Below are 27929 nucleotides of genomic sequence, written 5' to 3' on the forward strand. Positions count from 1 at the left end.
ATCCATGAACATTTGGACATGAGGAAGCTATCTGAAAAGTGGGCCCCAAATGTTTGACAATAGATCAGAGAAGCATGCAAGTGAAAAATTTATTTGTATGACCCTGAAAACAAGGAGCAGTCAAAAGAGTGGAGGTACAGTGGTTCTCCTCATCCAAAGAAGTTCAGGGGACAAAAATCAGCCACTAAGGTGATGGCTTCTGTGTTCTGGGATAAGGTGGGCGTGCTGCTAGTGGACTACCTTCAAAAGGGTTCCACCATCAATGCAAGGTATTACATTGAACGTTTGGACCAATTGAAGGCAGCTTTGAAGGCCAAAGGGCGCAGCAAGCTGTCCAATAGAATCTTGTTCATGGAAGACAACGCCTCCACTCACACTGCACAAGCGACCATGGCAAAACTGGCAGAGCTGGGCTTCCAGCTGGTTGACATCCCACCTTATTCACCAGATCTAGCTCCCTCCGACTATCATCTGTTTCCAAACCTGAATAAATACCTTAAGGGTACCAAATTTCACACCACTTCTGATGCTATGGCTGCCTAATTTGAGGGACAACCGAAATCCTTCTTTTTGCTAGGCTTACAGAACTTGGAATACCGATGTAAGAAGTGTGTTGATATCAGTAGAGAGTATGTGGAATAAATGCAGTGCAAAGGAAATTCTCAAAAAACCATGACCTGTTGATGGTTCTTAAGAACTGGAGTTGGGGAACACTGCTGAAGTGTGTACAGAGTCCAACCTAGTAGTAACAAACTGTGGCTGCCGATCCGGGTAGCGCATGGTAGGTTGTTTGTCGGACTCAGTAATGTGGACACAGTCCGACATGGAAGTAGCGATCTGCAAACACGGATCTAGACCGCGCCTGACTGGGAATTGTTGTAGCAGCAACCACTAAACAATGTGCAGAGCTTTGGTGTTCCACTCTGAATACTATTACATCTGGCCATCACCAGAAGTGACGACAGCCAACTGGTGGTGTGCTGGTTGTTCCCAATCTCACCCCCGCACAATCTGATAGGGATTGGTCATCAATATAAAATTAGTGCACAATTCCTTTAACTTACAAGCTCAACTTTATTTGCTGCTAGGAAAGCCTTGATCAACAGAATTAGTGAAAACAGATGATAAAAAACATCTCTTCCATGATCAGTACTTTGTCTCTGAGCAGCTCAGATTATTTAAGAGACAATTATATAAAGGATTTTCAATAAATATTAACACCTCTCACCAGGATAAGTATTGACGTTTAGGTCAAGTTCTTAAAAACATAATTATTAATAAAAGTTTTGAGAAATCTTTTTGCTCTTTGGACTTAAATTCTCATTGAATTCACAATCTATTAAGTTAACTGGGGTCAGATGTCTTGGATTTGCCAATTCAGTGAAGGCCAACTAGATTTATAACCCTGTTTGGGGTTTTATGAGTTTTTTTTCCCAGTTAAAAGGCTTCTATGAGATCTAAGCAGGGATCAGTTGTACTTTATCTATAATACTATGTTACAATATTATGTTCCATCTCACCACTCTTTTCCCAAGTAATCCATATGTTTCCCAAGTGAACCTCGAGCTCTAGTTGGAAATGATAAAATGTAGGGCTAGACTGACATAGATGTTAATCTTGTCCCGTGGTGTTTCTGTTAATGCCGTCCAAAAAGGGGTTATAATAATAAAGAGAACGGGCTTTGATGTTAAATTGAATCCATTACACTTCAAATCCGCAACAATAGAGAATCTATCCAAAAGTATACAACTGCGAGACAGAAAGGCTTTGTTGTATCCACTAAGAAAACACAATAAAAAGCGCACAAATATTTAAACAGTGCAATTTTATTATTTTCTTACCACAAATTCACTTGAAAAGAAAAATGCAACAAGTATACAGCGGAACCAGAGAACATGTACAAAACGGACGCCTTTGGCAAAAAAAAAAAATAACACAAACAAGAAATTCCCATTAATAAATAAATAAATAACTTTGGATGATGTCAATACACATCCGACAAGCAGACAATTAACAGTTATACAAAAGACGACAAAGTATTTAACAAGAAACCAGGATGAGAAGTTGGGGGTTGTAGTTGCAGGTAAGAGCGGAATAACACTGTACAGACACTATGTGCCAACAAGTTTGTACAAAGGAGAGAGGACGACAAGTGACCTGCAGGGGGGGGGGGGGTTGGCCTGAGAATCTGAGAAAGTGACCTCCGCGGCTTCTTTTACCACTGTGTGTAATTAAAGTACAGGTCTTGTTACACGTGGAGAGGCCGCGGCCCTCCTTCCTGGTCTTCCTTGACCTTTACACAGATTCCATTACAGTTGTATTTTTACCTTTTGCAGCATTGCAACTTGATTTTATGGGACACCCCAAGAATCTCCGTATACAGCAGAACTAGGACAGATATGGTTGGATTACCAACCAGTTATGTTTTTCTATCTAGTCTTCAGGTAATACTTTGTAGGACATGTTTGTGAAAGCCACTTACTTGACACTTAATATTCATTACTAAGGGTCCTTCATCAGGCCGGCTGCTAATGTTTGTGCCTTGAGAGGGAGATTTAGAGGCAGCAGCTGTGGTACATATCTGTGAATTAGTCACATTTGATATAGCTGTGAAGACGAGCTCCAGCCAGGCATTCCTCAGCCTTTATATGAATGGGACACTCATACAATATTTACATCACATTGGACAAGGTCTATTCAGAAAACAAGGGGCGGCTCTTTGTAAGCTGCTCAGTGCTCTGTATCTGCTGTGTAAAGCTTAACGAAAGACCATTTACTCTATGAATGTAAGGGTTGTGTTCAAAGAAATATTTTATTTTTGCATCATCATCACTGACCAGCCCTTTAATTGGAAGGTGACAATAGCGATCAGTTGATCATCGTGAACCCTTTAGAGCTGGTCCACCTAGGCTCAAACAGTCTAACTATTGATATGCTTGAAGATGTAAGTAGATCAAGTCAATCAACTGTCATAACAATAACAGTCTATGTAAAAAGGGATTGTCCAAATAGAACAGTCCCTTAAAGGGAGTCTGTCAGGAGGTTTTTACTATGTAAGCTGAAGCCAGCATGCTGTAGGGGTTAAAAACAAATATCAACTGTGCTTTTCTTATCAGGCTCTGTGCTGTTTACTTAAACTAAAGGATTTATCACTTGGTGATTATCATTGCTGTGACTAGGCAGCTCATGCCATGTTGTCTAACGCACCCCCTCCTGTGATGACACCTCACTGTCAATGTTTAATGTCTATTGAGAGCCTGGTGTGGGCGGGACAGCTCTCAGCTCTGCTAGATGGCTAAATGCTACATTATTGGATTCAGAATCTCTTTGCCTACATCAGGATGCTCTCAGATGAGGTAGCAAAAACCTGCTGACAGATTCCCTTTAAAGTCCGTGCACAAACAATGCAACAAATTAGAGGAAAAAATGCTACTCTGCAGTTCTCAGGTCTGCTAAGATGGCTAAATCTAAAAATTCTGATTGTGTCAGAGTGGCTGCAGCCAGTAATCTAAGTGATACGTCGTTTGATTCAGAGTCCTTTGCCTACTTCATGCTGGTCTCAGATGAAGTAGCTAAAACCTGTTGACAGATTCCCTTTAAAGTCAGTGCACAAACAATGCAACAAATTAGATGAAAAAATGCTGCTCTGCTATATCTGCAGTCCTTTTATTTATTTTCCTGCTGATCACAAAAAATGAATCTTGGTCATTAAAAGAAGACTGTCAGCAGAAAATGACTGTTCAAACTAGGCACAGGTGTTAATAAACAGTTTAGTTCACTTTCCTGCCTAAGTGTTTTCTCTATCTCTGCCCTTCTTTGGCTATTGTAATGCCAGAGCTGTCAACCAAAAAAGGAGGGCAGGGATAGATACAAAGCAAGTAGTATGGAATGGTTCCGCCACGACAAAGCTTCACCAAGTGCTCGTGCTTTGTTTGAACAGTCATTGTGCTGATCTGAGGACACATTCTCAGCCAATTTTACACAGTTTGCAATGCTGCATGTAGGTACCCTAATACCATGTCTTGAAATGTTGTAATGGTCTTTTTTATATATATATATATATATATATATATATATATATATATATATATATATATATATATATATATATATGAAATCATTTAATCAGGCCTTTCACATGTCAATACAACTACAAGTATTGTATCAGCATGCAGACAGCACAGGACAATAAATAGACAACTGGGAATGTAATAACAAAGTCATATATAAATAGGCAAATGAAATGGTAATGGATTGTGGGTACATCCAATATTTGTTCACAGTTTTTTTCTTCTGGCTAGGTTACAGTTGTGGTTTTCTGCTTTGTTAGTGTTGAGAATGTGTTAAACCGCGAGTTTAGAAAATGCCAATGGCATGGCCCACTCGTGTAGTCTTATGTCAAGATATGTGCGGCTCGAACTGGATGCAACTTGACATCTTTGCTCCTTGGAAGCCGCCGACTTCCCCCACAGCTGGTGCTGACATTTCTATCTCCCATGGAATCAGATGATAAACTCGTCCACAGAGAAAAGCGTCCAGATGGATTCAGACATATTAAATAGGCTCCTGGGAGAGAGGGGGGGGGGGGTGCAAATACAAAGCCAGAAACATTTTCTTGTCTGATACGTTGGATTCTGATTATAAGGAGTTAATACTGAAGTCTGAAGGAAATATTAACCGTTTCTGCAGCCGGAGCGCCAGAATTCCCAGCTGCAGGAGGGAGAATGTGAAATTGGCAAACGTCTTCTTTTAAGATCAAAAGTCCTTTTGTCACGTTCGTGGAAGAGCTGGCCCTTGAATCTTCACAGCTGAGGTTATCTGTGGTGGACAAAAGCGAAACAGAGAACGGCCATTAGTCTCATCTCCAGTCATACAGGCAGATGTATACACCAAATGGCGCATCACCCGGATAATAGCCACAAAATGACACCATAATCAAATAACTAAATCCTAAATAAGATTAGTCACCTCGCACCATAGGGGGCCGTAGTAACTTGTGCTCTGCTACACTCACTGGGGTAATTTATTCTTCAAGAACACAGAAACCAATTTTCCGGAGAAGACAGATGTAAGGCTGGAGAAATGGGTGCTTAGATTTTAGAATGATGTGCCTCTAATGAGAGGAGCTAAAAGAAAGATCACCTCAAATCTGAATTTTACTTCCTATTAAAAAGGAGCTTTCCATACAAAAATATTAATAAATTTGCTGTAAAAGCAAATTATGCAGGAAACATATATGGATCAATAATTATGCAATGTGCCCTCGTCATCGATTATCCTCTCCAGCCTTGGCTTCTTCATGTCCACTTCTGGCTTGTGGAGAGTTTCTTGTGTTGGTACGTGCTCAGTGCAGTGTAAAAGGAGGCTGGGTCAGGTCCATAGCTCAGCCAGCCCCCTTCTTTGCCACTGCCAATAGCCAGTTATGGAAACAAGCAAGTCAGACATCCTCTGTCACACACTGCACCGATCATGTGTTAACACAGGAAAAGCTTTCAAGCATAAGACCTGACTTTGAGCTCCCGGGAGTCTAAATTGGATACCTAATTTTGCAGGCAACTGGCATAATATATCATTAAGTTACAAAAGCCAACGTATGAATATTTTTTTTATTGGACAAGCACTTCAAAGAGGTTGTCCACTACACTTACATTGATGGTCTATCCTTAGGAAAGGTCATCAATGTCTGATCAGTTGGTGTCCAACACGCCGTATCCGCTGTTCTCGGTCTTGGCGGTGACAGCAGGTGGCTGGAAGATCTTAGTTCCGGAGCTGCCCCGTCTTCTGATAGCGGCCACAGCCGGATACTGCACATCCGCCGCTTATTGATTTGAATAGGAAGCGGATGTGCACTACCCGACTGCGGCCACTAGCAATTGACGGTGCACCTTTGTAACTAAACATTTCCAGCTGCCTGCAGCCGGAACAGCTGATCGACAGGACTGCGGGGAGTCGGACCCCGGCCAATCAGACATTGATGACCTATTCTAAGGATAGGCCATCAATGTAAAAGTAGTGGACAACCTCTTTACAGGAAGGAAAAAGTCAGCTCCCCCATCCATGGAACCGTACAGCAGATTCAGCCTTTGCAAACTGGAGGATCATACAAATATAATATAGAAAAAATCCGGCATCCGAGGATCCATAAAAATATCAAAATTTTATTGAAAAAAAATGTTTAAAATTGTAGATCACTTTCCATTTGGGTTATTACCCTCTAAGGGGTACTTTGCACACTACGACATCGCAAGCCGATGCTTGCGATGCCGAGCGCGATAGTCCCCGCCCCCATCACAGCAGCGATATCTAGTGATTGCTGCCGTAGCAAACATTATCGCTACGGCAGCTTCACATGCACTCACCTGCCCTGCGACATCGCTCTGGCCGGCAAACCGCCTCGTTACTAAGGGGGCGGGTCGTGCGGCGTCACAGCGACGTCACACGGCAGGCGGCCAATAGAAGCGGAGAGGCGGAGATGAGCGGGACGTGAACATCCCGCCCACCTCCGTCCTTCCGCATAGCTGGCGTGAGCCGCGGTGACGCAGGTAGGAGATGTTCCTCGCTCCTGCGGCTTCTCACACAGCGATGTGTGCTGCCGCAGGAACGAGGAACAACATCGTACCGTCGCTGCAGCTACATTATAGAAATGTCAGACACTACACCGATGATACCATTACGACGCTTTTGCGCTCGTTAATCGTATCATAAAGGATTTACACACTACGATATTGACAACGACGCCGGATGTCACTTTCGATTTGACCCCACCGACATCGCACCTGTGATATCGTAGTGTGCAAAGTACCCCTAAGTCTTTTGGACTTGCCAAATACCATACTGCATATTATTTGCTCATATTAAATGAGGAACCATATGTTCTCTAGAATTTGACTTTGTATAAAAGAATAACCCCGACATAAGGGTCTTACTAGCCTAAACAATTCAGAATTCGTCTTTGTACAGCGCCACACCTGTCCTTATGTAGGTACTGCACTTTGTTCTCATGCTTGGGGGCAATTTCTGCTATTGGACCACCACTAATATAAATATCTTGGCCTACTATATATTATTCAGTTGGGAAAACCTCAACATCCATAAATTATACTTTAATCCTATTCCACAAAGAATTTTAATATTCAATGCACACATTTTTCTAATGAACCATCGCACATATGGACTCAGCATGGTAAATTCATCCCAAAAGTAGCAACAAGCAAGGAACAAAATCATAACTTCATTCTGCACCAGGCCAGCTGGATTAGATTGGAAGTAGGTTACCTGCCCTGACCTTGGTTTATACAGTTACGCACTGGGATTACAGGTCGGCTGGTCTTTAACATTTTAACCAAGAAGCCACACCTGCCCCAGGAGGTCAAATAGAAGGAAAAAAAACACAGAAGAGAAGTTTCATGTAACATTTTCCCAGAAGAAAATTATTAATCATCTTTCAAGCTTCTAAGGAATGAGACAAAACACACAGACATGACTAACAGAAAGGCACGGCCTTCACGGACTTAACCATTACTGGCGCGGAGAAAATGACGGATCTATTGTTTTATTTACACTTCTACGACAAGTCGGAAATGTGTGCGGCTGCTCGAAACACTTCACATACTTGTGATAAAAAGATATTTGCTGAAACAACAGAGCACGGAGAGGGGAAATGTACGTCAGTGTTACCTCTCAAGAGTTATGTACTATATAAGCAATGGTGGGGGGGGAGGGCCAACATGGTCCCACGCCCAGCCTAGGAGCTCTCTATATGACCTTGACCGTGTAGGTCTGTTGATGCTGAAGGCACCCAAATAACAAAGATTTTTTTATCTCTAATCATACGGGCATTGCAGACAACATGCAATAAAAACAGGAAAATGGAGTGCTGGAGAAACAATGGCGCAGATAGGGTTTTCCACAAAAGTGAAGTTAATAGCGTGGTGCTGCACACCTTAGGAGGTTTAAATCAGTCACAACCAGTATGAGTACTCAGAAACATGACTACCATGGCCCTAGTAGAGGATCAAATGAGAAGATGGAGAAACGGGTTTACAACCTGTGCTGCCATAAAGAATCCAAAGGACTTGTAAATTTGACCAGTGATTTCATTCAATGCATTTCGCAGATCGCAGTCTCTTTATCAGGAAATGACAGATGTACATCAGTGATTTTATTCAACACGTTTCGGAGATCGCAGTTTCCATCATCAGTTCATAGATGTACCCAGTAATGTTATTCAACGCGTTTCGGAGATCGCAGTCTCCTTCATCAGGAAATCACAGATGTACACTAGTGATTTTAGTCAACGCATTTTGGAGATCGCAGACTCCATCAGGAAATCACAGATGTACATGGTAGACGCATTGAATAAAATCACTGGTCAACTTTAAAAGTCCTTTGGATTATTCATGGCAGCGCGGGTTGTCAACCTATTCCTCCATTTCTCCTTAAAAACAGGAAAATAGCAAATATTGTAATTGATTCAAAGCCCCACGTTTCCACCGTTACCCATTAATAAGCTATTATCTTGCGGCGTGTCTTCCGCTCAGCATCCCATTGCAGGTCTTGCTCCTACATTTATCAGGGAAAACACAAAGGAAAGGCTAATTTTTCCCACTGTGAGGTATTATAGGAAACCCAGTAATATCAATGGACATCCACTCTTTATTATAAGCTTGAAGCCCTCTAAGAACCAAGCATAGCTAATAGATTTTAAGTATAAGAGGACACTGAGATAAGTCACAAAATAATGCTGTCTTTTGTATCCTCATTATTTTGAACCTATTCGGGGGGTTTTCTAATCTGAACGTACCAGTCTCCGCACTATATCGGGCCTTAAATGGGTACTCATGAAGAATGATTGGGTGAAGACAACCCTTCACCAGTTCAAAAGTGGACCGATTGTGATGCTATTTTATTCCCACTGCTCTCTCGCCTATTCAGATTTTTGTTTTCTTTCAATCCGGCATACAGGTCCAGTGATATAGGCCTTTTTATTTAATGCTCATTTTTATGGCCTTTACCAAGTGGCCGTGGCTGACAGGATTCTCTGGGTGTCTTTAGACTCTTAAGGGTGCTTTACACGCTGTGACATCGCTAGCGATTTCGTTAGCGATGTGACACGCCAGATCTCAGATAAGATTTGCCGAGATCGCACATAGGTCAATTTTTGTAGCGCCGGTCACATGTGCGATCTCGGCAAATCGTATGTGCGATCTGGCATGTTACATCGCTAACAAGATCGCTAGCGATGTCGTAGCGTGTAAAGCACCCTTTAGGCAAAATTGCCCTGTGAGCATATTGGGCAACAGAAATAAAAAGGCCCATATCTCTGACACTGTATGGTGGATTTTAAAAAAAAAAATATTAGAATACTCAGGGAAGCAGCGGGAATGAAATAACATAAAAATAAAGGGGCCAAAACTGGCCATTTTTTTGACCTTTTGAAAAGCACTCTAATACTAATTTTTCTACATTTTTACTACAACCGATTCATGATATTAAAGGGAAACTGTCACCAGATTTGTCCCCTGTAAGATTTGGCCACCACCAGTTAGCTCTTATATACAGTATTCTAGAATACTGTATATAAGAGCCCGGCCGCTCTGTATAACATAAACCACAGCTTTTATTATGCTCACCTACTGGGCGGTCGAGTCCAATGGGCATCGCTGGTCTGTTTGGCGCTTCCTCTGTTCCTGTTATCGCCGTCCTCCTTCCCAGCTTTGTGTGGCTGAAACATACTACATCAACACAGAGGCCTCCATTATGCTCCGGCGCACGCGCACTTCTCTCTGCGCGGCTGAGGGCAGATCAAAGTATAGTAGAGCGTATGCGCGGGCAGTCTTTTATCTTCCTTGCACCTTACAGTACTTTGCTCTGTCCTCAGCAGGGCAGAGAGAAGTGTGCATGCGCCGGAGCACAATGGAGGCCTCTGTGTTGATGACATAGGACACATCATCCAAAACGGAGCTGAGAAGGAAAACAGTGATGGGAGGAAGATAGGGGGCGCCGAACCAAGACCAGCGGCACCCATTGGACTCAACTTCCCAGCAGATGAGTATAATATAAGCTGCTTTTTATGTTCTACAGAGCAGCCTGGGCACTTATACATTATTCCTTAATGCTGTATATAAGGGCTTACTGGTGGTTGCCATAGTTTATAGGGAACAAATTTGGTGACAGATTCCCTATAGCACCCATTTCAATGACTGGGTGACCATGTTATACATTGGTAGGTTGAGTCAACCAGAGTAGGAGCCACTCTCTTAGAAGCTTTCCCCCTGGCTAAAAGTTGAGCCGAAACAAGGATTACCAGCCAAATAGACAAAGGTTACTTTTGCAAAACTACCTATTTAAGAGTCTTTTCAGCATTACATTACCTGAAATGTTTGTATTTGTTGCATTGTATATTACAAAGAAGATTTGTAATATGAAAACCTTGTTTCTATTTTCCACCAATAAAATACATCTATATTTTAAAGGCAATCAATCATGCTGCCAGGCTCTGATTCACGCTGCTTGCAATTTGGGCAGGATGAATCGACTGGGAGGTTCCCTTTAACAGCTCATAAGTATTATAAATAATTTTGCAGATTACCGCAGAACAAAAATGCTCTACTGTTCTTACAAACATATTGTAGTAAACATTTTTTTAGAAATGTGTCTCATCACATGAAACTTACCATGCCAATCTACAGTGCCTTAAGATGGCAGATGTTTCCATGTGCTCACAAATGCCGTGGGGATAAGGGAATAAGGTACTGTAGTTATGCTGTTCCATGCATCGATAGTTGGATCATAACAGTCTAATGTTTTGCACCTCTGAATTCCAAAGTAGCCTCCAACCACAAACAGTTTATTGCCAGATGCTACAGCATGACAGCTCATTCTTTTGGCCGTCACATCTCCAGCTTTAGTCCATTGATACGTTTCACTGTTGAATTTATAAGCTGAACAGGCTGAGAATTCAGTATCCCCTCCCATGATAAAGATCTGGGTTCCCAAAACAGCTGCAGCTGTATAACGCCATGGCTGTGGACAAGTGGCTGGCACGCTCCATCTGTTTTCAGAAGGATCATAGCATTGAACCTTGGGTAACTTATCGTGGCTAACACTAGTCCCTCCAAAGGCAAATAACTTAAGCTTTGCACTAACTACAGCAGCATTGCTTACACCTTCGCGAAGAGGAGCTACCATGGTCCACTTGTTGGTAGCTGGGTCATACTGTTCCACTTGTTTTAAGGACACTGATGGAGATGCTGGGAGGGAACCAGTTGCTGCTGTGTGCCCTCCTACTACATACAAACAATGTTTAAGTTCAGCAGAACCATGACCAAACCGTGCCACCAGCATTGGTGCAGCCTTTGACCATTCTTCATGAAGGGTGTCATAGACCCACACATCCTTTGAAACACCATTTTCTGAACCCCTTCCACCAGTGATATAGACTTTGCAGCCAATGGCACATGCACTGAATTCTTTTCGAGGACTTGGAATGTCTGCCTTGGGTATAATTTCTTTTGCCTTCTGGTCAACAAGGTATAATTTATCACACATGAAAGTCTGGCCGCCCAGGAGAAATAAAGCATGGCCGGTTTTGCGAGGTTTTGCACACATACTTGTCACCACTCCATCATTCTGCAATATTTTTAACTTGCACCTAATCGCTTCTTCTACCAGTTCTTTGCTTTTTTTCTGCTTAATGATCAGCTCCTCCATGGCCACATTCTCCATGAGATATATGGCTGGTAACAGAGCTAATCGTACAGTCTGGAGCAGCTCAGGTAAGTAACAGTGACGTTTATTTAGGTCATAATTAATCCAGTTCATTGCAGATTCATACACCATCCTCTCATCTTCAGTTTCTAGTTCTTCATGTGCCAAGAGTTGGACAACAAACTCTTTGGGTAACTGTAGAAAGTCTTCCGTTTTGCAGATGGTTTGGAAGTTGGTAAGGCACATTCTCCAAGCTAGCTCGTACAGTTTAGTACATTGGTGGGCATCAGAGAGGAGAAGCATGCCTAAACAGTTAGTTGGATGAAGGTTCTTTTCTAGAAACTCAGCACATGCATCTCGGATATCCTCAAACTCTAACATATCTCCAGCTTCCAAAAGGGATTCTGCATTTTCTTCATTTATTATGACTCTGGAGGAATATGCGTAATCCAAAAGAAGTTCTAAAACTTCAGGGTGGATAGCATTGTGAAAGTTCACCTCATTGGCCTGGCTTTCTTTAAGACCTCCACTAAACATTGCTTCGAAGTAGCGACTGCAAGCAGCAAGGACAGCACGATGGCAGGGAAAAGACCTGTTTCCCGCCAGTAATAAGACATCGGTGAAGAGGCACTGCTGTCTTAAAAGGTTAAGATGAGTTAGCACATTGTCAGCATATGAAGACTTGTGGAATAAGTAGATGTTCATAGAGCCAGTGCTGGCTCTGGACTTGCGGTTCTCATGTATGCTGACCGACATTTTCTTCACTCCTATAAGAGACAAAACAACAGATGTATAATTACTTATTCAGACAGAGGAAAATTCTCCAGCCTCACGTTCCCTGCTTATTCGTCCTTATAATAGGATTCCACTTCCCTCTTACTGGGCTAAACCAAAACGTCTAGAAAAGCGATCAAGTCATTCAGAAGGGTTTCGTACCATCCAAGCCACCATTAATAATACTTGTCACACCATCTAAAACTCTTTCAGAAACAGATTACTTTCAGGAACAGATTACGGTAATTTATGAATTGACCACATCAAGTGCATATAAACCACAACTACACTAATCTGAAGGTACAAAATGTATAAACTAATATAAAAGTAGAGATAATAATAATAATAATAATAATAAATAATAATAAATATAGATAACAGGTTCTCCAATTTAATAAACTCTTCTTCATTGGGAAATTGAAAATGAAGAAAGAAGACTAGGGTTGGATTAACCTGCCGATATCAGTGGGTTTGGCCAACATTCAACATGTTGGGGGGGGGGGTCGCTGGTTGATTGATGGTCAGGAGACATGTTGATCGCGCATATCTGATTTAGGGCTAACAAACACATTATTCTCCCAGAGATAAGCCTACGGCCAACCTGTCAGTCATCAACTCTCCATAGAAAACAGAGAAGTACTCGACTGAGGGAGCACTCCTGTGTATGGCAGAGTCGGCTGAGATATCTATTGGACGAACGTTTGGACGAAGCATTGTTCGGCCAACAGCCATCTCAAGTGTATGGCCAGCCTTAGGACCCTCATCTACTGACCAAAGCAAAGAACATCTACAAAGAACATCTCGCCTTCTGGAGTAGCCAAGGGAAATCCATGCATTAGCAGGAAAGCCCACTTATTGTAATAGGCAATGTTTAATGCTATATTTGCTTTAAAGTGTTTCTGCAAGAAAGTTGAACACATATTGCTAAATTCATCCCCAAATTAAAGACAATTGACCACTATCACCATCATAACATCAGTTGATCACAATATAGCGATGTGAGACCCCAAAGTTGGGGGTCCACTTTTAGATTGTAGTAGATTTAAAGGGGTTGGCCACTACTGGGGCAACCCCTTCTCAATCTGCATGTTTCCCCCTTTTAAAATAATCACTTCTATTCACCACCGGTGTTGGCGCTCACTTCCTCAGGATGTAAGCGATTTGTCCGAAGGTGAAGCGTGAAGCAGTGACTGATTGACCGCAGAGATTGCGTGACGTCACAGTTGCGCAATCCCTGGAAAGATAGCCCCAATATCCCCGAAACAACGCTGAAACCGGAGAGTTTGATTATTTTAAAAGGAGGAAGCACATACGGGTTGGGAAGTGGTTGTCCGAGTAGTGGCCAATCCTTTTAATATCTACATTTCCCCAGCAGACAGCTGCTATCTTGATTTTAACTAGCCACTTTTTACAAGTTTTTTCTTGTAATTTATAATCAACTTCAAGGCATAAATAGTAATGAATTTTACAATTTTGTCATTTTTCTGTTTATATGTTATTATTTGTACTTTCCCTAAAGTGGTATAAGGCTGACATATTTAAACAAACTATATTCCACCCGCTCACCAGTCTTGTAAAACCAGTTAGTCAGCATCTTTAGGCTATATAGAAGCCCCGAGTTCACCGGAGAACATGCAGTGCTTCCCCCTTCTCACACCTCCATCTGTGATATTCATTCGAGTCACTTTACACATGTTAGCATACAAATAGCACAATCATAACAGAAAAACATATCTGATAGCGCTGATACAAGGGATACGAGGAGCAGCCAATCTAGACACTTACATGTGTTGAAATGTGACAGCATTGCTAACAGAGCTGTTCAGTGTAAATTAGTGGAGGCGCAACATGTTGAGAAAGACCAAGCACCAAAATGTGACAGGTCAACAGCTGCACTAAACATTAGGCAGGAAATACCTCTGTGATCTTAAGTTTACTGTCCCTAACTAATTAAACATCCTCGGTGCAGGACTTCCTGCATTCTACATGTGAACAAGGCTCCTCAAGACAAGACTATTCATAGTTTTAAAGGGAACCTGTCAACACTTTTTTGCCCTATAAGCTGCGGCCAGCACCACTGGGCTCTTATATACAGCATTCTAACATGCTGTATATAAGAGCCCAGGCCGCTGGATATAACATACAAAATACTTTATAATACTCGCTCCGGTGCACAACGGTTGGATGAGTGGCGTCGTTCTCCGGGAACGGCGCCTCCCCTTTCGGCCATCTCCCGGATCCGTGCTTTCCTTAACCAAGAATCAGCAAAAACATTAGTGCATGCCCTCATCATCTCCCGCCTCGACTACTGCAACCTCCTGCTCTCTGGCCTCCCTTCCAACACTCTTGCACCCCTCCAATCTATCCTAAACTCTGCGACCCGCTTAATCCACCTTTCCCCTCGCTATTCCCCAGCCTCGCCACTCTGCCAATCCCTTCACTGGCTTCCCATCACCAAACGACTCTAGTTCAAAACACTAACCATGACATACAAAGCCATGCACAACCTGTCTCGTCCCTACATCTGTGACCTAGTCTCCTGGTACCTACCTGCACGCAACCTCAGATCCTCACAAGATCTCCTTCTCTGCTCCTCTCTCATCTCCTCTTCCCACAATCGCGTACAAGATTTCTCCCGTGCATCCCCTATACTCTGGAACGCTCTACCTCAGCACATCAGACTCTCCCCTACCATGGAAAGCTTCAAGAGGAACCTCAAGACCCACCTCTTCCAACAAGCCTACAACCTACAATAGCCCTCAGTCCAGTAGATCACTGTGCAACCAGCTCTGTCCTCACCTATTGTACCATCACCCATTCCCTGTAGACTGTGAGCCCTCGCGGGCAGGGTCCTCTCTCCTCCTATACCAGTCTGTTTTGTACTGTTAATGATTGTTGTACGTATACCCTCTTTCACTTGTAAAGCGCCATGGAATAAATGGCGCTATAATAATAAATAATAATAATAATCTTGGTCTTCCTTATTCTGAAGCTGTGTTGCATGACGTGTCTACGTCATACACACGTGCTGACATTGAGGTCCTGCGTGGGCACACTACAATACTTTGATCTGCCCTGGTCAAGACAGATCAAAGTGCACCTGCGCAGGACCTTAATGCCGGCGCGTGTATATGACGCATATAAGAGCCCAGTGGTGGTGGTCGCAGCTTATAGGGCAAAAAACTGGTGACAGGTTCCCTTTAAGGTTGAAAAACAAGACACTTGTCCATTGAATACAACCTATAACCAAACATCCAGAGGAAGGAAAAAAACCTCACATGCCTCATGTTTAGGGCAGACCCACCCGTGGAAGTTCTGTATGGTGGGTATAACCGGATTTTAGATAAAGTTCGGGACCAGGGCTTGACCTGAACCCCAATGGAAGTCTCTAATTGGGCAGTTTGGGTCTTCGCCCACAAGCAGCCAGCCATAAACAGATTACTTCCGGGGCAGAGTGGATGGTGTTTTCCATTTTTTTTTTTGTTTGGTGCACACTACATCCGATTATGCTGTTGTTACCCCCAGTGCGAGCTGATGAAAAACTGCACGTGGCTCACACTGGGCTGACAACTGAGTGTACCTGAGCACAGCGATGCTCACGTGAGTGGTTTGTGTATGTAAAGCACCCAAACTCTGAACTCAAACATTTTTGGAAAGCCTGTGTTCGGTACAAACTCCGAACCTCTGTTTCACTCACCTCTATTCTCTAATGCATTTAAAAAAAATTGAAGCTCACTGACAAAAAATTATGGTTGTTTATAGGGTACACTGTCCCCACCCGATGAAATATTCTGTAAACCCAGAATATATTCATGTCTACTTTTAATTGCACTGTAACATACGGTATATGGTTCTCATTCTACACATAGCATATCGGAGAATCAGCCCAATGGAAATAGACTCTAGTGAGTCCAAATCACAAAAGTGACACAAAAAATTTCTGAGGTGAGGTTTTAAAAATCTGTTCAGAAAAAAATCTAGCATGATATTGAAGAGAAATCCACGTGAATTCATGCTGTTTAAGTTCTGTAATAGTTTAGGAAGGGGTTTTAGAGGTGGTTTATGTTATTCCCCATCTACCCCACATACACACACTTTTGGCTTTTTGAGTGAAAGGGAACCAATCATCAGGATTTTCGTATATATGCTGAAGCCAGTGCTATACTGGCATTATCAGGCTGATTCTCTAAATACCTGTAGTGGTCAGCTTGAATGTTTAGTCTTTCAAATCTAAGAAAGTAAAGTTTAAAAAAAAAAAAAAAATTGGCAGATGCTTGAGTGACAGTTGCACTGGAGCAGATAATATATTCATAGTTGTCACCTCCCCCTGTTATAATTAGCATAAATATTATACAAACGATTCACTTTGTTGCAGGACCTGTTTCAGGTCATACCCATGTGACCTGGTATCCAGCTTTGTTGGCTGAGGCCCCACCCCTTCTGGTCACATGGGTATGACCTCACACAGGTCCCGCAACAGACAAAGTGAATCGTTTGTATAATGCTTATGCTAATTCTAACAGGGGGAGGGGATAACTATGGATATATTATCTGCTCCTCTGCTGCTGTCACTCAACAAGCAGCTAATTTTATAAACTTTACTTTTTTGGATTTCAAAACCTAAACATCCGAGCTGACTACTACAGGAATGTATAGAATCAGCATGATAGTGCCACTATAGCACTGGCTTTAGCTTATATAGGAAAATCCTGGTGATTGGTTCTTTTTAAGTGTCAAATTTAGTAATGAGTCCATGAAGACTAAACATGTTTTTTCCTGCAGCAAGGTTTTAAATATCTCTTTGGAAAGAATTCCCTGTATGAACAGCTATGTGGATCTGAAGCTCCAAAATACATGTAGAAAATAACCTAAAACTCAGTGTGAACATACCCTGAGGCCTAGTGTGACCCAGAGTTTTGATAGGCAGAACTGCCTTGCAGATTTAATACAAGTTTATTTCAGTGTGAAAAAAATATGATCTAAACGTTCTTACTGCCAATTCTGTTTGTTTTCTACAGATGTTGATGAATGGTCCAATTGACTTATGTATTGGGCAATAAATTGATTTGGACCTCGATACATGTTCAGGACTTGTCAATAAAAGGGGTACTACCACTGGCGGACACAGACAGAGAAGGTCCCTGTACAAGAACAACATATGGGCCCATTGCAGTCCATTAGCTCAGCATAATGTACAATTCCACCGCTTTATAGGTAAAAATGGGCCCCTTTTCTTCTTGGGCCCCTGTGCAGCTGCACATGTTGCACCAATTCTATGTCCATCCCTGGGTACTATGGTCTTACAGATAATGGCATATCCACATGATGTTTGTTCAGCACTTTCCAAATCTTATCAATGTAGGAAGCTGTGTGCAAACATAAGGCTGGTGGCCACAAGGGGATTACTGCGATCCCCTCACATGACACTCGGCTCACACTGGCAGTACAGCAGAGCTGAGTGTCATGCGAGTGTCCCTGCGACTGAGGTCCGACCGTGCGAGTGGACCTCAGCTGCGGGGGCGGACCGGCACTGAGAAGGAGAGGGATGGATTTATCTCACTCTCTCCTCCATAGCCGGCTATTGCCATTCTCGCACTGCACTTGCAGTACACCGGTGTTTACGAGTGCAGTGCGATTTTTCCCTCGCCTCATACACTTGAATGGATGCGAGAGAAAGAGTCTCACATTAATCGCTCATGTGTGCTGACACACAGGCTAATAATTGTCCGAGTGGAATGCGATTTTTTATCGCACTCCACTCGCACAGATTTTTCATGCCGTGTGGCTTAGGCCTTAGGCTGGGGCCACACGGGGGATCTACTGCGATCCTCTCGCATTACACTCGGCTCGCCCTGGAAGTACAGCAGAGCCGAGTGTCATGCGTGTGTCCCTGCGACTGAGGTCAGACCGTGCGAGCGCACCTCAGCTGCGGGGGGAGGGCTGGCACTGAAGAGTGGAGGGAGGGATTTCTCTCCCTCTCTCCTCCGTAGCCGGCTATTGCGATTCTCGCTCTGCACGCGAGGTACACCGGTGTACCGCGAGTGCAGTGCGATTTTTCTCTCGCCCCATACACTTGAATGGGTGCGAGAGAAAAGAGTGTCACATTACAATCGCAGCATGCTGCGATTATTTTCTCGGTGTGATTAGGGCTGAGAAAATAATCACTTATCTGTGCTGACACACAGGCTAGAATTGGTCCGAGTGGAATGCGATTTTTTATCGCACTCCACTCGCACCAATTTTCATGCCGTGTGGCTTAGGCCTTATACTTCCTCCGTTTAGATTGATGGGTAAAGCTACCACAAAGAAACAGGCCCCCCTAGTTTTTTAAATTGAGTGGGGTTCCCAGATGAAGGATCCACACATGACACATTTATGGCATATCCCGTTGATCTGCCATAAATATATAAGATGCAAATACCATTTAGAGATGTGTGTTTCATTCATTGTGTCACTCCACCCCTAAAACTGACACCATGCTCAGCTGTCTGAACCAAGAAGTGATAGACATACAGATCTCAGAAAAAGGGAATGTGTACAAGCTTTATCTCAGCTCCTTATAGGAACGAATGCGATGTCTATCAGTTATACAGATTCCTCACCACACATTTTTTCCATTGCATTTTGCAACCAGATGACAATTGTAAGGAAATATGTGGAAGTTCCGACGTTAACCTGTCACTCAGGACGGAAGTCAATGAAGAAGAAATCAGGGGCTCTCTATATAAAGATGATCTCATTACAAGAAATAAAATGAGGATCTCACTGTTACAGTAAACTGAAGGAATTTATCTGACAGACGGCATTTCTCACCCTCCCAGGCTGGAAGGAATGTACATGTGTATCTGACTTCAAGGCTTCCTTTGAAAGGTTGTCAAGACCAATCAAACCTGTGAAGTACAAGAATCAGTCACCCTCTCGGTGTTAAAAAGGACTTAGAACAGAGAAACAGGATGACTACATATTCTGTAATCACTGATGAAAGGCTTTCCCTGACACGGTCCAGACTTGTATCAGATAATGATATAAGGGCCCACATTTAATGCTAATAGACCAAGCAATCTGACTAGGAGCCATATCACAGTCATGAACGTTGGGTGATTTTGTGCATCTTGGTTGAAGTATGACAATTTCTTTTACCTATGACAAATCTTAGGGGTACATTACACATTGCAACATCGCTAGCATCGGCTAGCGATGTCCAGCGCGATAGTACCCGCCCCCGTCACACATGCGATATATGGTGATTGCTGCCGTAGCGAACATTATCGCTACGGCAGCTTCACACGCACTTACCTGCCCTGTGACGTCACTGTGACCGCCGAACAATCCCTCCTTCAAGATGGAGGTGCGTTTGGCGTCACCGCGACGTCACTAATCGGCCGGCCAATAGAAGCGGAGGGGCGGAGATGAGTGGAACATAACATCCCGCCCACCTTCTCCCTTCCGCATTGCAGGTAAGGAGATGTTTGTTGCTCCTGCGGGTTGACAAACAACATCGTACTTGCGGTCGACCCGACATTATGAAAATGAACGACGCTACACAGATCACCGATTTTCGACGCTTTTGCGATCATTTATCGGCGCATCTAGGATTTACACGTTGCGATGTCGTTACCGGATGTGCGTCATTAACGACGTGACCCCGACAATATTTCGGAAACGATGTCGCAACGCGTAAAGCCCCCCTTAGGCTATGTGCCCACGTGTGTGTGCTCTGCACCGCAGAGTTTTGTCACTGCATGTCCGCTTCAGTTGAAAAGCTCCGTTCTGAAACTTTGGTGACTGCAGAATTCGTGCGCTCTGGATGCTGCCTCTCCCTATAGACAGAATGGAGACAGCATGCAAAGCGCACGAAAGAAGTGACATGTTGCTTTTTAGAACGCAGCGATTTGGCAGCATGCAAATCGCTGCGTTCTAAAACGCAACGTGGGCATGGATTATGCACAATCTTCATAGATTATGCTGGGGACGTAGGACGCATGCAGTTACGCTGCAGTGCAGAACGTAGCGTAACTGCATGCAAATACGCAACGTGGGCACATAGCCTTAGTCCCCATACAGATTAGAAAGTTGTTAGACGAACCATCAAGTATCTCATCCAACTACTTCTCTATCTCTAGGGAACCCCCTATACACATTAGACTGTCGGCCAAACCTGTTGATATTGGTAGGATTGGCTGTCATTAGTCTAAGGTGTATGGAGCCTTTGATTGGCTTACTCTGGCATTAATGGCCTATCATTATAATAGATCATCAATGTCTAATTGGACTGGATACGACACCCCGCACTCCTGCCGATCAGCCGTTCTATGTCCCGGCGGTGGCAGCAGGAAATGCTCAGTTCCGGCGCTGCTCCGTCTTCTGATAGTAGCCGTGGCTGGGTACTGCACATCCGCTTATTAATTAGGATGGGAGATGGATGTGCAGTACCCGGTACGGCCGCTATCATAAGATGGAGCGTTTCCGGCTGCCTGCTGCCGCCGCCGGAACCGACTAGAACTGATCGGAGGGGATGTGAAGTGTCGAAGCTCAGCCAATCAGACATTGATGACCTATCCTAAGGGGTACTTTACACGCTGCGACATCGCTAGCATCGGCCAGCGATGTCCAGCGCGATAGCACCCGTCCCCGTTGCACATGCGAAATGTGTTGATTTCTGCCGTAGCGAACATTATTGCTACAGCAGCTTTACACGCACATACCTGCTCGGCGACGTCGCTGTGACTGCTGAACAATCCCTCCTTCAAGGGGGAGGTGCGTTCGGCATCACCGCGACGTCACTAATTGGCCGGCCAATAGAAGCGGAGGGGCGGAGATGAGCGAGACCTAACATCCCGCCCACCTTCTCCCTTCCACATTGCCGGTGGACGCAGGTAAGGAGATGTTTGTCGCTCCTGCGGGTTTACACACAGCGATGTGTGCTGCTGCAGGAGCGACAAACAACATCGTACCTGCGGTCGATCCGACATTATGGAAATGAAAGACGGTACACAGATCAGCGACATTGTACGCTTCTATGCTCATTCATTGTTCCATCTAAGATTTACACGTTGCGATGTCGCTACCGGCGCCGGATGTGCGTCACTAACGACGTGACCCCGACGATATAGTGGTAGTGATGTCGCAACGTGTAAAGTACCCCTAAGGCTAAGCCATCAATGTCAAAGTAGTGGATAACCCCTTTAAGCTGCATTTTTACTGATAAATAATAATGAATAAGCATTCTTAAAAACTCTTGTTTCACAAGTTACAATAACAAGATCACCCAATGATTGAGCAAAATGCTCATTTAAGAGGTGAAATTATCTTTTGCGCAAAGCAAGATCATGGTTCTCTTTAGTGCATCATGTTGTGTAGTTGGGATTCACACCGAGACCCATGGCAGAACTTGGTGCACTGACTGAGCGATCTTTTACAGATCTATTATAGATCACTCAGAGTCAGTATGCATCTTTTACTTTGGTATCCATGTATAAACAGGCTGCGTAATCAGGATATTAAACACCCATCGATAAGTAAAGGTTTATTGGTTGGCGTTGGTATCGTTCTGTTGGTCGGTCTATGTAAAGGGATGCATAAAGTCAGGAGACATCATGGCCGGGAAACAGACCATGCATTGTTGATGTGTGAAGCCCCTCGTATGAGTCTGGTTCATATTCAGACACGGCATATTCATGCCCCTCTTTTAGACAATTTTAATACTGTGTGTGATGTAGGTTCAGTCATATGTTTTTTTTGGCAAAGATCAATAATAAAATTTATCAAAATTGAATTGCACAAAAGTGCAGTTTTCTGGCCCATTAATCGTATACGATGTGGGTACTCCCCCCCCCACCAAGTGTTGCTACAAACCAACACACAAGACATCTTATGTATAAGATATTAAGATATATAGATGCATTGTCCTATAGAGCGTTACCAACAGACATGGACTATGAAAGCAACCACAATCGATGTTTTCATATATACAGCACATAGTAATATCCAACCATGAAAAATAATGGACTATAGCATGGGAAATAGCGCCAGGACCCCAGCAGCCTGTTAGCCCCCAGACACAACATACAGGATTGTTATGGCCTCACTAACGAACTAAAAACAGACAGAACACAGCAAATTGTTCACTAGCAATAATTCATCTCGGCTACATCTGCTTGTACAACATAGGACATTAGTCTTCACAGTTTTGACAAGTCTGTCTTGATCTAATAGGAACAAGCATTTCGCAGCATTCATCCATACAAAGGAAACACAACGTGACAGTCCTTGAGTCTTCGAAGGATCCAAACAACATACCCCTATTCTAACACAATGCAAAATGACTACTACAAGTCGAGTGCCATCCATCAGCATTGTTAAGCACATATTGGCAAGAGACCAAGCCCAATTAAATGCCTGTAGACTGCTGTACAAGCCATGCCCACCCTACCGCTATGTTCACAGATTTCCTCAATTCCTATAATACATTAACATGCACATGGCACCATACCACAATGGATGTATCATACTCTGCATAGCCAATGTGCATCTGTAACCACCACTCCTCTAAGCCTCAGCTCATGGTGGCAACATGCTTTTAGCCTAACCGAACACGACAGCTGAATATGCAGCACGTGGAAGGAGCATTAGGTGTATCCAAAGCCGTGTCTAGGAAATTATTTAATGCTGAACCCGAGAGCTCACAGGTCTGCACACTGCCAAGGAATTCCTGGATAAGATAGCTAGTAATTAATTTCCAATGGCGGATGCAATGCAGCCAAACTGAATCCAAACTATCATTTACCCCCATGCCTCTACGAGCTTTATATGTTGCAGTATTCTGCGTAGATCCAATTGCCATTTCTAAGGAATACAGAAATACAATACAAGATATGGCCGTACATATACTGCACTACTTTTATTAGTAAATGTTACTATATAAATATATAACATTAAGAGGAAACAATGTATTGTAGACCAGAAACATGAACATATCAGAAACATGACTAGCGAGACTCTCTTCTGCCTCTTGATACTTATAAACACAATAAAGTATATCATATCATATGGTATGGTAGCAGGGTGCTGATATCAGGGGCAGGCATTGTGGGGAGCAATTCCTTTGCAGCATCCACTGGTCCCCGGCCATGCTGTCTAGGAGCAAAGACACTGGAAAGCCGAGCATAGGGATATAACCGGCATCAGGCAGAACACAGCACACTGGAAGGCTGAGCATGGGGACATAACCGGCATCAGGCAAAACACAGCACACTGGGAAGCTGAGCATGGGGACATAACCGGCATCAGGCAGAACACAGCACACTGGGAAGCTGAGCATGGGGACATAACCGGCATCAGGCAGAACACAGCACACTGGAAGGCTGAGCATGGGGACATAACCGGCATCAGACAGAATACTGCACACTGGAAGGCTGAGCATGGGGACATAACCGGCATCAGGCAGAACACAGCACACTGGAAGGCTGAGCATGGGGACATAACCGGCATCAGACAGAATACTGCACACTGGAAGGCTGAGCATGGGGACATAACCGGCATCAGGCAGAACACAGCACACTGGAAGGCTGAGCATGGGGACATAACCGGCATCAGGCAGAACACAGCACACTGTAAGGCTGAGCATGGGGACATAACTGGCATCAGGCAGAACACAGCACACTGGAAGGCTGAGCATGGGGACATAACCGGCATCAGGCAGAACACAGCACACTGGAAGGCTGAGCATGGGTACATAACCGGCATCAGGCAAAACACAGCACACTGGAAAGCTGAGCGTGGGGACATAACCGGCATCAGGCAGAACACAGCACACTGGAAAGCTGAGCATGGGGACATAACCGGCATCAGGCAAAACACAGCACACTGGGAAGCTGAGCATGGGGACATAACCGGCATCAGGCAGAACACAGCACACTGGGAAGCTGAGCATGGGGACATAACCGGCATCAGGCAGAACACAGCACACTGTAAGGCTGAGCATGGGGACATAACTGGCATCAGGCAGAACACAGCACACTGGAAGGCTGAGCATGGGGACATAACCGGCATCAGGCAGAACACAGCACACTGGAAGGTTGAGCATGGGGACATAACCGGCATCAGGCAGAACACAGCACACTGTAAGGCTGAGCATGGGGACATAACCGGCATCAGGCAGAACACAGCACACTGTAAGGCTGAGCATGGGGACATAACTGGCATCAGGCAGAACACAGCACACTGGAAGGCTGAGCATGGGGACATAACCGGCATCAGGCAGAACACAGCACACTGTAAGGCTGAGCATGGGGACATAACTGGCATCAGGCAGAACACAGCACACTGGAAGGCTGAGCATGGGGACATAACCGGCATCAGGCAGAACACAGCACACTGGAAGGTTGAGCATGGGGACATAACCGGCATCAGGCAGAACACAGCACACTGGAAGGCTGAGCATGGGGACATAACCGGCATCAGGCAGAACACAGCACACTGGAAGGTTGAGCATGGGGACATAACCGGCATCAGGCAGAATACTGCACACTGGAAGGCTGAGCATGGGGACATAACCGGCATCAGGCAGAACACAGCACACTGGAAGGTTGAGCATGGGGACATAACCGGCATCAGGCAGAATACTGCACACTGGAAGGCTGAGCATGGGGACATAACCGGCATCAGGCAGAACACAGCACACTGGGAAGCTGAGCATGGGTACATAAACGGCATCAGGCAGAACACAGCGCACTGTAAGGCTGCTTTCACACCTCCGGTTTTTGCTATGCGGCACAATCCGGCACTTTGCAGGAAAATCGCAACCGTTTTTTTTTTGCTGCCGGTTGCGATTTTCCTGCATAGACTTTAATTAGTGCCGCATTGTGCCGCATGGCCTTGCGTTCCGTCCGGTTTTTGCCGCATGCGGCAGATTTAGCCGATGCGGCGGGCGGATGGAACGTTGCCTGGCACGTTTTTTCGTGCGGCAAAAAAAACCGCATCGCGCCGCATTCGGCCGATGCGGCGCATTTTTCAATGCATGCCTATGGCGGCCGGATGCGGCGCGATGCGGCGATAACCGCATTCGGCCGCCGCATGCGGTTTTTGCCACTGCGCATGCTCAGTAGCATGCCGCAAGCGGCAAAAACCGGACTGGCCGCAAAGGAAAAACTTATGCAAAGGATGCGGTGTTTTCACCGCATCCGTTGCATAGCTTGCACAGCCGGATTGAGCCGCAGAGCTCAAGCCGGATGTGTGAAAGTAGCCTTAAAGCTGAGCATGGGGACATAACCGGCATCAGGCAGAACACAGCACACTGGAAGGCTGAGCATGGGGACATAACCGGCATCAGGCAGAACACAGCGCACTGTAAAGCAGAGAATAGGGACATAACCCTGGAAAGCGGAGCATGGGGACATAACCAGCATCAGGCAGAACACAGCACACTGGAAGGCTGAGCATGGGGACATAACCGGCATCAGGCAGAACACAGCACACTGTAAGGCTGAGCATAGGGACATAACCGGCATCAGGCAGAACACAGCGCACTGTAGAGCAGAGAATAGGGACATAACCCTGGAAAGCGGAGCATGGGGACATAACCGGCATCAGACAGAATACAGCACACTGGAAGGCTGAGCATGGGGACATAACCGGCATCAGGCAAAACACAGCACACTGGAAGGCTGAGCATGGGGACATAACCCTGGAAAGCGGAGCATGGGGACGTTGCCAGGATCAGGCAGACCACAGCGACTCTCATTCAAATGTCGCTCCTCCCTGGATCAAAAACACACAGCAAAGGACAATCTGAGCATCGCCGTTACCATAACAATCCCAAAACCAGCCCTCAGCACCCGACACATCACTATTACCAGGGGATTACAGACAGCAGAGACTGAACCCACATATGACATAGCAGAGCCCAGCTTGCTGTTTGTGCATTGTGATAACTCTCCTGGCTCCGATGATCGGTCACTGGCACATGCCGCTCTATGACAGATACTTTGGTTTATAAACATTGGCCGGACCCCTGCACAAAGCCAGCACTTTATCTTTTGCGTCACCCCCATTTTTTCCTAAAGTGTAAGCTCTTGTGAGCAGAGCTCAGTTTGTTACTGTCTTGTATTGTTTGTACATGTACCCTCTGAATTGTAAAGTGCTATGGAATATGTTGGCGCTATATTAGTAGGTTTACCTGTAACCCTATGGAAGACCACTGCAAACACCTTATATTACAGTGCACTGTGGTATAACAGACGCAGCTCTGCTACATGCTGCTGTATAGATATTTGCTGCTATAAGAACATCATTTTCCTTCCTGGTGAAACCATAAATAGTGTTTCTCCAAGTTACTCCTATGCACATTAGTCTACCAATATGGACCCCCCCAGCCCCAGCACAGCAGGCACCTACCTCAGCTCATGTCACTGTGTGCACTCGGATAGTCTTCATGTAGCAGTTGGGACAATTGTGTTCTTGTTCCAGTCCCTCCAAGACGTTACAAAGTGTCTTCCTGCAGCTGCCCAGTTATCTGAGGCTCAGTGAAGATGTGCACAAGGCTTCCTGGAGGACACATGGGCAGGAGGAGGGGAAGGAGCCACCCGGGGAGCGGAGCAGCCCTCACTGTCTGAGGCTTGTGGCTCTCTGCAGCCTGGCTTCATTCACACAGAGGTGTAGAGGCACCAGGAGGAGGGGCTGGAGGAGCACACCCACCCGCACAATGCTGCACAGTGCTCCGGCAGGCGGGCGGGATATGCTAATACGCCCAAAACTCTTCCTGAATGAGGACAAAGGCATTGCCAATAGCAGTGTGCACGTCTGAGGATCAGCCCAGACACATTCCCATCTCCTCTACAAGTCTCCCATACAGAAAATGGAAGAGGCCAGATCATAAGGCCACGTGCACACACTGAGAATTTGCTGAGCTTTTTACCTCAGTATTTGTAGCCAAAACCAGGAGTAGCACACTCAGAGGAAAAGTTGAATCATTAGAGACACGAGCACCACTTCTGTATTTATCACCATCTCCTGTGTAAAATTGTGACCAAATACTGAACATGTGCACATGGTCTAAGTACTCTGACCTGGACTGGCCCTCCGGGGAACTGGGCAATTCCCCGGTGGACCCCTGTGCTGAAGTGAGCCTCTTACCCTCCAATATGAGCAGTGTTTGGCCCCATTACAATATTATGTACAGAAAAAAGCAGCATCTCATCATTCACTCAACAAATAACTAGTGTATTATTACATAGTACAGATAAATGTGTGAATGAGGCTAATGTAATATTTGCATGTAGCTGAATAGGGGCCCCCAAGTCAGTGTTACTGGTGGTCCCCCGAGTCAGTGTTACTGTGGTCCCATGAGTCAGTGTTACTGGTGGACCCACGAGTCAGTGTTACTGGTGGGCCCCCGAGTCAGTGTTACTGGTGGACCTCCGAGTCAGTGTTACTGGTGGGCCCCCGAT

The 27929-nt window shown here is 44.8% G+C and overlaps 1 protein-coding gene across 1 annotated transcript; it reads right to left on the bottom strand.

Annotated features, from left to right (window-relative positions):
- Positions 1–1806: 1806 nt before the first annotated feature.
- Positions 1807–27186, bottom strand: ENC1 (ectodermal-neural cortex 1). Its single transcript, XM_075325362.1, has 3 exons — positions 26878–27186; positions 10677–12476; positions 1807–4818 (listed from the first exon to the last, which is right to left on the bottom strand). The coding sequence occupies exon 2, from the start codon at positions 12463–12465 to the stop codon at positions 10696–10698; it is 1770 nt and encodes a 589-aa protein (XP_075181477.1). The 5' UTR covers positions 12466–12476; positions 26878–27186; the 3' UTR covers positions 1807–4818; positions 10677–10695.
- Between the last annotated feature and the right edge of the window lie 743 nt (positions 27187–27929).

The sequence above is a fragment of the Anomaloglossus baeobatrachus genome, chromosome 1, assembly GCF_048569485.1.
Source record: "Anomaloglossus baeobatrachus isolate aAnoBae1 chromosome 1, aAnoBae1.hap1, whole genome shotgun sequence".
In the NCBI taxonomy this organism is placed as follows: Eukaryota; Metazoa; Chordata; class Amphibia; order Anura; family Aromobatidae; genus Anomaloglossus; species Anomaloglossus baeobatrachus.